The following is a 9,805-nucleotide window of genomic DNA, read 5'->3' on the forward strand; positions in this document are numbered from 1 at the left end:
TTTAAAAGTCAACTGTCTTGACTAGAGGTGAATTTTATATGGGAGTTTGTTCTTAAAATCTTTTCCACATTGAAGATGTAAATAGGTCACTAATTGGTTTGGAATACAACCACACAAATGCATGTCTGTCTTAAATTATTAGTGTTAGACAAATGGTTCTTATCTCAGAAGCAGATTAAGTGACAGGCAGAAGGAAGGAAAGAGTAGTTCTGTGAGTTGCTGGGACTCTGACATTACAAAGTAACTTTAGAGAAGAAATTCACCACTAGCAGCAATGCTGGTAGTGAAGCAGCCATGCTTCCAAGAACTTTGGTGTGCTGATTGTTTTATCTGAAAGCTGTCAGCACTGGTATTAGGGGCCCACGTTTCTCATGCATTGGATGTATCCATACTTCAGTGTTATAGATCCAGATTTTGTTTTCAAACATAATGTGCTCTCTCCCCCTTAGCGCCAGCTTCCCCCTCCCTCCTCCCACACAGAACACCCAACAACTGCAAGAAACACTTCAAGTTCAGAGAGATGAAGCAATTAGAAATGCTTTTCACCCAAACTTCTACATGAAGAGAATCTATAGCATAACTATTTCTAATCTGCCCATTTTAATGGTATTGTGGAAGCAGAGGTCTTAAAACTGTACACCACTGGGCAAAGAAATACAGGGGATAATGGCAATTACATACTGCATGGCAAAGTATATACTCCATAAAGAAAAATAAAAAAGTCAATTTTACCTGTAGAAACTTCATTTAAAAACTTACCAAACATGTAAAACCTAAAGAAATGTAAGCAGAAAAAGCCAGTGAGCAGCTGTGCTCAAGCAGGCACAGTTTTGCAGCACTAACCTCAAGCTCAGGAGTGCAGTATCATACCATTTTGAAGTCTACAAAAAACAATCAGCAGCACTCTGCTGGCAGGTGCTTTATCCATACTGATTTCACCTATTTGCCAGGCTTGTCAGCCAACTTTATTTGCAGCTATTGATACTTCCAGGTAACCTGTGAGAAAGGGCAGCTACCGCCTTAGTTTTATAAGGGGCTCTGCTCTACACAACTACTCATCAATTATCCTAAATGGTATTTCACCACATGGTTAGAACTGTAAATTATTCAGTTCAACTCATCTGGACTCTCCAGTTTTCCTCTTCAGAGCCACAGCAATACAGAACAAGACATGCGGGTCAGAAGAGGAGCACTGAGGAAGTGAAAGGAAACAATACAGGGTAATAACTAAGTCTAACCTGTGCTTCTAAAGTAAAATAAACCCAGAAAGGAGGAAGTGAAGCAGCACCTTTGTCCATAGACCTCCACACTCGTGGAAGCAGCCACACCGCCTTATCTACTGGCAACTGTGCTGCTTGGAAGGAAACAGAAGAGGAAACTCAGCACAAAGCAGGCACTAGATACAGCAAAGCCAAGAACATACTAAAAACCACTTGTTAACAGCTGACATGCATTCACAAGCTCTGTGTTTTCGGTTTCAAAGAGGACAAATGCCAGATGGCAGGAATGGTAAACTGCAGGGTTGACATTCCAGCAGAGCTAGTCACTCTGTACTGTCTTGCGTTTTCTCCCGCCTCCCCATTCCCTCTCAACACCAAGCTCAGTCGTGCTCCTTTACTACTTCCTCTCGGGGCTTGGCTCCACCAAAGATAGCAGAATTTGGGTTGGCTACTTGATTGAGGGGAGTACCAACTGTTCGAGGTTTGAGCTGAAGTCGGGGCCGCTGCGCTCTTTCCTCTGGAAGAAAAAACAGCAAGGTTTTAAGATTCGCCTCTTGAGGGTAGCAGCTTTAATCTCATGAAGAAAACCGCAGTCATTCTTAAAGGAAAGCTTGTGTTACAGACGAGTTTACCTTCTGTTGGCTCTCTGAAGTCCATGGAAGATCCACGAAGGGGAGGCCCATCTCGGAAACGACCAGTGCCACCAGTTCCCATTAAGGCACCTGGTGGCCGTCGGTCTCCAGGGCGAGTTCCTCTACCCCGGCCTCCCAAGAAATCATCATCTTTGAATCCTGAAGAAGGAAAAGGGCGAATTTAAAGGGCACACTTCACAGTACTTTTAATCTAGATTTTTATTTGGATGACTGGAAAGCCTTGCAAGTCACTGTTGCCAGTCCAAGATGATGCACTGAGAGCCTTTGTCTGTAGACAGATTGCTTCACAGATTTCTAACATGTTCTGGAAGAGTCACAAGATTCCATACAAAACCATACTGTGCCACGTTCAGAACCTGATTTATTCACCTAGAGGCTCAGCCTTGCTCAGTCTTTGAGGAGGGGTCAAACAGTGTTAAAGTATGTGCTCAACTTTAACTTCAGATTTAACACTAGAAGGTGAATTCAGAGGTAACACTAGAAGTACCACGAGTGCTGTTGCAGCCAGGAGATCACACTGCTCACACCCTTAGCATGAAACCTGCATAAATAGAGCAAATGGGAAAAGAACCAGGGAGTAATGAAACTCCATAGCTTTCCACTTATGCTATTAACTGGCTAGGCATTTACTACACTAATGAAAGAGCTAGGAAAAAAAATAATGCAATTCAGACTTTAAATATGAAATTGACTACATTTCTTCAGTCTGTGTATCAAAACCCACCAAAAACTGCCTGTCACTGACTGGACTTCCATTCCATACTAATGACTATCTGGGCAGATTCCTCTGTTATTCCATCTGCATTCAATGGGAGGAAGATATTTCAATCTAGTAAAATATTGAAGTGGAATCGAATCAGTTTTTCGGAAGCCTCTTAGAAGTCGTGCTCCCATCTGAACGTTTCTGCTCCTACTTAACATTTGGTAGAGCTGCAGGACCATTTTCTGCTTCAGTGCCAAACAGCACATTTTTAAAGACTTAATCCAGTGCAATGGAATCTGAGAAAAGCTTCTGTAGCAACTCAGACTTAAACGCTAAACTTCTGGCACACAAATCACTTGTCCAGATGAAGCATATCTGTATTTGGAGAAGCTGCCAAAAAAGCTACAAGGCTATGGAGGCTGACACCAGAATGCTTAGCTACAAAGGCAGGTTAAGCATAGCACCGTAGCAAGCTTGTTCTCTCCAGCATCAGGCTTCAGTTCCATGCTAGGGCAATGGTGTGCTTTGTCACCACTCCTTCTGCTTTGTCCATTCCACTCATGCAGAGACCAGACATTGCAACACTGCACTTGCCAACATCTCCCCAACAGAAAATGGGCCAAACCCACAATTTCAGAGGATAAAAGCACAGGTGTTAATATCACCTTGGATACTTATAACTAGAAATTAACTGGAAGTCAAAAACAAACATGGTGGCTCCATCACCACCTTCTAACTCAGCAAATTCAGTCATTTGCTGCAACTTGCATGACTGTAACAGATCTGACTTTCAGGAATTGCATGCAAACATGCTTTGGAACTCTAACACACCTTTGGAGATGTCATTTGTTTCAGGACTACGCACACGACATTACATCTTAACAGGTTAAAGCCTCTACACTGAGAGAATACAGCACCAAGATCAGTTTTTCCACATGACCTGTCTGTTTCTGCTACTATTAAATAAATATTCTTGGGTTCATGCCTAAGAAATGCAATGCTTAAAACCTTGACATCACCACCAACATTCAATGTTCTGTCACCTAAATCATTTCATAAAAACTTAAAATTAAGACCACTTCCTCTGTTACAAAGCAATTCAAGTTTCCCCTTTAAGAATTCCACTGTAGCCACGGCACATCCAGAGCTGGCACACAGTAGATTGAATCAAAACAGAAATGGGGACAAATGTAGCTGACATGGAAGTGAGAACATTTCAGTGCCTTTTAGGCTGCCTATATAAGTGTTAATACTGATACCAGAACCGAAGTCATCTCTGGAATCCCATCCACCTCCTCTGGATTCTCTGGAACCTCCTCCCATTCCTAGGAAAAAAGCCACAATTGTGTTCAGGTCTAAAGCTGTGGGAAAGACTGATCAAGGGGACACCAAACCTAAGTCCAGTCCTTCAATATCCAATGCCACGCTGCTGGAAACTCTTCATTTCAGTACTGCCAAGTTTCATTGGAAAGGAAGATTAGTTTGTATTAACCAAAAATATGTGGTCAGGAAAGCTTCTCTAATACACGCTGTATGAAAAACTTCAGTGAATTTAGTTTTATCAACAGGAAAGGCTGCTCTCACATGAGATATCGCTTACTCACTTTCTTATATTGTAAGAAAATAGTAGCAGATCAGACCCTTGGGCTTATGATTGTCCTCTGCCAGGCAGTGCACATTGCTAGGGGTACTGGTCTCACTTCCTGGGTTAGGAGTGACAACACATTCAGCTCTTGGACACAAAGCACATCTACTCCAGGCATTTCAGGAGTGGCAGCAGCTACGTTTAAGACAATGCATACAAATTCTCCTTCCTGTACAGTCTTCATGTTGATTTGTGTGCCTTGCATGCATTAGTTCACACCAAAAGTCATCACTACAATAGCTACATTTAAAAAGCATATATCTAGGAAAATAGAAGTCACCTCTGTCATCAGGTCCGCCTTTTCTGAAACCAAAGCCACCTTTATCCTGTTTTCTGCCTTCTGCTATGTCCACTCGGAGTGATCGGTCACCCAAAAGCTGTTAAATAAAGAGGAGAATCCCTTCAGAATTTGCTAGCTGGGCTGCCAAGAAATGTGAGACTTGTGCTCACAGATTTCATAAACTAATTGGAAATATACTTACTGCACCATCATATGTAAGAGCTTCCTTGAGTGACTCCACTTCATCAAACTCTACGTAACAAAATCCTGTAAGAAGAACCTCATAAGTCAATACCAGCATTTTAGAAGGCATTTAGAAGAAGCTGCTCTTCCCAAATATCTCCCTTCTCTTTCAGCTATGAGCAGGGATAAGTGCAAGATGTACATGACTCCAATCAAGCATCATTAAAGATGAACTCATTTGTAACTTATACCTATGGTTATTAACAGCTCGGACAGCTCGTGCAGCAGAACTCTGCAAGGGCACTACACAAGTAGGAGCCTGACAGTTTCCTTCCCTTTATGTTCTCAAGACAGGCTACATTTGATTTGTGACTTAAGACAGGTACTTAGCTGAATATTGACATCTGTTATTAGCATCTTTAAACAAGAAGCTGGCTGGCAACCTGATTTTGTCACATCGCTTAGTGAATTCACTATGCCTTTTCTCAAACTCCCTGCATTAAACCTTCATCCTCTATCAAAATAACTTAGAAACACACTTCCTTTCCACAAGCTACTTCCGATGTTAATATGATTCACTTACTCTAACACAAGCGCACATGAATGGCTTACCTAGCTGCTCTTCTATATATTAAAAAGGAAAAGCAATGGGAATCTTCTGAGCTAAAGAAAGGTTATGCACCCACTCAAAACTTAAGATGTTCAATCTTAGGTAAGATACTTCAATTTTATTGCAAAACATAAAAAAAAACCAAACAAGGCTTAAGAGTCTTTCATGAGGGGGCCAATATTAACTCATTTGTTGGTGAAAGACCTCATGTAAGTCAACATGGCAGAACAAACTAACTTTACAGTGGAGACTGAAATTAGTCATTAAAAAGATTTTGAAAGCAGATAATTTTCTCCTCCCAGTAAACAATCCAAAACTAAAGCAGTTCTGAACACTCACCTTTAAATTTATCTGTTTCCTTGTCTCTGACTAGTCGTACACTCCTTACGCTGAGATCCTTGAAGATGGCATCTATGTCTCCTTGAACAGTGTTGAAGGGGAGATTTCCCACATAGGCTGTGAAGGGGGGCTCTGTTGGCAGCTCTTTCTGTTTGCGAGAACCAAGGCCACCACCACGAGACCTGGTGAAAAAGCACAGCCCATTTCTGAACGCGATTCCCAGCACAGCAGTAGAGCAGGATGACAATGACTGACTTTTTGGGAGTGGGTTTTCTCCCCAGCTTCTGTTAGAAGCCCTTTATCTGTACCCATCGCCTCCACAACAGTCCTGCTCTCTGCTTTACTGTATTACCTGACCAGTACTCCAGTGGGAGAAGATGAACTTTTTCCCTCTATCACAAGCCATTAAGACTGCAGCAGTGTAGAGCTATCCACACTGTTCACTACTCTAAAACAAACGAACAAAAAAAAACACACAGCCCAGACTAGATTTTAAGAATAATTCATAGCAGCAAAGAAATACCTGCATGGCACAGGCCTATCCTGGAGCTTACGTGGAAACAAAGCATTCAATCAAATGCGTATCATCAATTTCACAACAGTTTAAACATCTTTTGACCCTGAAAAGCCACTGCAGGGATCAGCTGTCAGATATCTAAAGGGTACATGATCTGGAACACATGCTGAACAGCTTAGCTGAACAAGACATTCTAAAGGCAGAAAAAAAAAACAATTTAAGAAACAAGAAATTGGATGTTTGCTTCTTCCTTTTTTTCTTCTGCCTTATTCGTGAACCACAAAGTTGTCTTTTCCTACCCTTTCTCAGCCTCAGTTAAATCCATCAGCACTGGCTGCTGAGGAACTAGAAAAGTGCCAGCTAAAATCTTCACCATATTAATCTACACATCTGTGTTAATCTCCCATACAGTCTAAGCATCTAAAGATAACTTTGATCTCTATAACACAGAGCAAAGGCCCTTCACTCACAGCTCCTGGATTTCTTGACTGCAGGATGCCCCAGGCAACCCTGCAATGCCATCTGTGTTGCCTAAGCAGACTGAGTTATCTGAGATGGCTACCTTTAACTCTGCCCATGTTCTCTCCTTCGATACCTTGCTTGTACTGGATTTTGTTCATGCCTGCTCCCTTTCCAAGGCAGTCACTGTGCATTTAAAAGGATGCTGGAACACAAAGCGTATTAAACCAGGATTTGCTAGGATGGCAAGGACTAATTAGTTTTCTGCAGAGGGTCAAATATTATTTTGGCTAGTTGCATGCAGCCAAAAATCCAGAGGACAAGCAATGTATTTGCTCACCTTTTTTTCCCTTCTTCGTTCCAGAATAAATATTTTGTTGCAAATGAATGACATAACGTTGAAATCTTGCATAAGATTCCTTAACTCTTGCAAGGTAAGCCTGTCCTTTGTGCCTCTTGGTGCTAACAGGCAGGAGCTGTCCCCAACAATATCAGCATGTTGCTGCATGTATTTGAGTCAAAACCTGCATATCTTTAATCAGGGTTTACCCAGGTTCATATTTCAGTGTTTTTGACAATATCCCATATCTGCCTTCCTCTTGTTAACACACCAAAAACACACTCAAGAACCAAAGCTTCTATATCTGATGCTCTGAATGTACAGCAATTTTAACTTCAGCCACATGACTGAGCTGTAAGAAAGAACTCAAGGATGCAGAGCTGCTCTAAGAAGTTCAGAAACATGCAGAAGTTGAATGTCTTCGTCCTTTATTTTCATCAGTGACTTCACAAACAGCCATTAAAGTGCCATACATTTAATTGACAGCCTAAAGTCTCAACTTTTAAATCCTTCCACCACATCAATATTGCTCAGGCCGATTTTCACCATGTTTATTGGGCTGCCAATCATCTGGCTCAGCGAGCTGATTCATCTGAAGGCACATCCTAAAGCCCTATCAACAAGGCGATCCAGCCAGCTGGAAGGCAATGTGCCAATGCAGGAAGGAGAGTATGAGCCAGGGCTCCAACTACAGTTATCTCCACTTAGAAAGTGGAATTAAGTGGAATTAACACCAAATTGTTCTAGGAAGGCCTCAGTTATGAAATAACTGTATATTTGGTATCCTAGATCATTTGAGGAACACCAGTGGCCACAAACAGGGTTTCAAGTAGCATCCTACAAGGATAGTGTACAGCCTTTACTATTTTTTTTAGCACCAGAAGAAGCTGTTCCTAACTTTGCTGCATTTATTCAACACTGAAAATAAATAAGGTAACACAATAAATCCAGTAACCAGATGAGACTGCAGCAATGTGCTCAGTTTGTAACAAAATAAAACAATAAGTCCACTGTAATTAAAAACACCCCTGAACTCAGTGACCTGGGTCACACCAAAGTACTCACATCTGCACTTCCTACTCAGTGCAACTCTTGCTGAGACACAATTAGGTAACAATGACATCACCTTCACAGAAGAAGTGGGTATATAAAGATATTTTTCCAGAAAACCAAGGAAGTTTGTTTCTAGCAAAGGCAGGAAGAAGCATCTCTATAATCAGGTTACTTTTTGGTGGACTAAGCCAGATGACCTCATAAGGCCAAAGTGGAGTGAAGGAGCAACCAAGCTATGATTCTGAAGGTACTCTCACAATGTTCTGCTGTTCTTTTCAGAAAATGTGTCAAAAAAAAAAAAAAATCAAACTAGAAATATTTTGGAGAGCTGTTATTTAATAGCTAAACAAGAGTCCTGTACTTATCTCTCTGGCTTTTTGATGAGAAAGCTTTATACCTTTGTTATTTGTGTTAACAGTATGTTTTCTGTCTGAAATAAAGTCACTTGTAAATGAAGTAACTACCAGACATCTCAAGTACAGCAAAATCCCATCCCATCAAGTCTCAGACATCTTCTGTCGCTTTTCCAGTGTAATTCTGAGAAATAAGAGAACAGGGCAGATGTCTCAGGGATGCCAGAGTTTGTTGGGAACTGCCACTTCATATCTGTCACACTGATATCTCATGTTAACTCTTCACACAGACCAATGGTTATGAAAAAATGCAGCTTTAAGAAACTCCATCTCAACTGAGCTCTCCCTGTTCCTGCAGTCCCAGAGCCCTCAGGAATCAAAAACGATTCTTTAACCAGAACCTTCAAGCATTAACAGCCATGTTTTCACTATGCTGCACATTATAAGACCTCACATGAAGCAGAAGGAGCTACTACAATCTTTGAATCGGGTGCTAGTAACTTAGCAGGGACATCTGCAGAGGTACCTACTAATTACTTCAAGTCTGATTCAGTAAAGCATGCATCTGACTCTTGCCTGAGAGCAAGATTAAGTACTCTCTTCAAGAAATCTGAATATGAAAGGCACATTTTAATTTCAGCTTTATTACTTCATGTTACACGCCTACAGTGACAAGGGCAGATTCTACAGCAACATGTGAATTAGTTACGAGTGTCAAGTGCCACTTCAGGCTGTCATCATTGTCAAAGCAGATTTCTAAGCAGCTGTATCATGTTTGCTCTGAGATGTCTCCCCTTTAGACAAAGGATAAACACGTGCAGAACAACTAATTCAGAAAGTTTAAGTACTGCTTTATCTAAATACAAAAACTCACCCCTGTTCTGATCTCAGCAATACTCCCTGCTACCTGAACAGCCAAAGAAATGAAACCGGTTTATTCCTTTAACCACAGAGGATGACAACACTGTTTAGAAAGCACCTCTTGAAAGACTGAGCTATAAAAGCAGCATACTCATTAACATTTGCTTGCAAATAGTTTATTTCATAGTTTTATGCCTACTGCTTTAATTTAGTGCACACTAACTTGCATTGCACCAACCTTCAAGAAACTGACTACCTGAAATTCCTAACCTGATTTACGGCAAACTTCCAAATTGCTATTGCTTTTGTAGCCCACTTCTCCCTCCTCCAAAACACGCAACCTCCACCGAAGTCACAGAGCCGAGCTCCGTTCCTGAGCTCCGTTCCTACGGCTCGGTGATTTCGAGTCACCCCGTGCCTCGGTGCCGCGTGCAGCTCACGGCGCTGACCGGAGCGCCCCGCCAGCTCCCGCCCGCCGCGGGCATCGCAGCGCCGCCCGCTCCCGGGGCTTTTCCGTTCTGCTGGCTCGCGGCCTCCCGTCCTCCTCGAATCCTTCATTCACGGGAAGCTTCCTCCTCCCCGCCCGGCC

The 9,805-nt window shown here is 42.0% G+C and overlaps 1 protein-coding gene across 1 annotated transcript; it reads right to left on the reverse strand.

The window, feature by feature from the left end:
• On the reverse strand, positions 1-9,774 carry EIF4H (eukaryotic translation initiation factor 4H). The gene is made up of 7 exons (XM_031556486.1): positions 9,558-9,774; positions 5,634-5,933; positions 4,704-4,768; positions 4,502-4,598; positions 3,836-3,901; positions 1,853-2,011; positions 1-1,737 (listed from the first exon to the last, which is right to left on the reverse strand). Exons 1-7 carry the CDS (start codon positions 9,772-9,774, stop codon positions 1,601-1,603), a joined length of 1,041 nt encoding a protein of 346 aa, XP_031412346.1. The 3' UTR covers positions 1-1,600.
• Positions 9,775-9,805: the final 31 nt, after the last annotated feature.

The sequence above is a fragment of the Meleagris gallopavo genome, chromosome 21 (genome assembly GCF_000146605.3).
Source record: "Meleagris gallopavo isolate NT-WF06-2002-E0010 breed Aviagen turkey brand Nicholas breeding stock chromosome 21, Turkey_5.1, whole genome shotgun sequence".
NCBI classification, from domain to species: domain Eukaryota; kingdom Metazoa; phylum Chordata; class Aves; order Galliformes; family Phasianidae; genus Meleagris; species Meleagris gallopavo.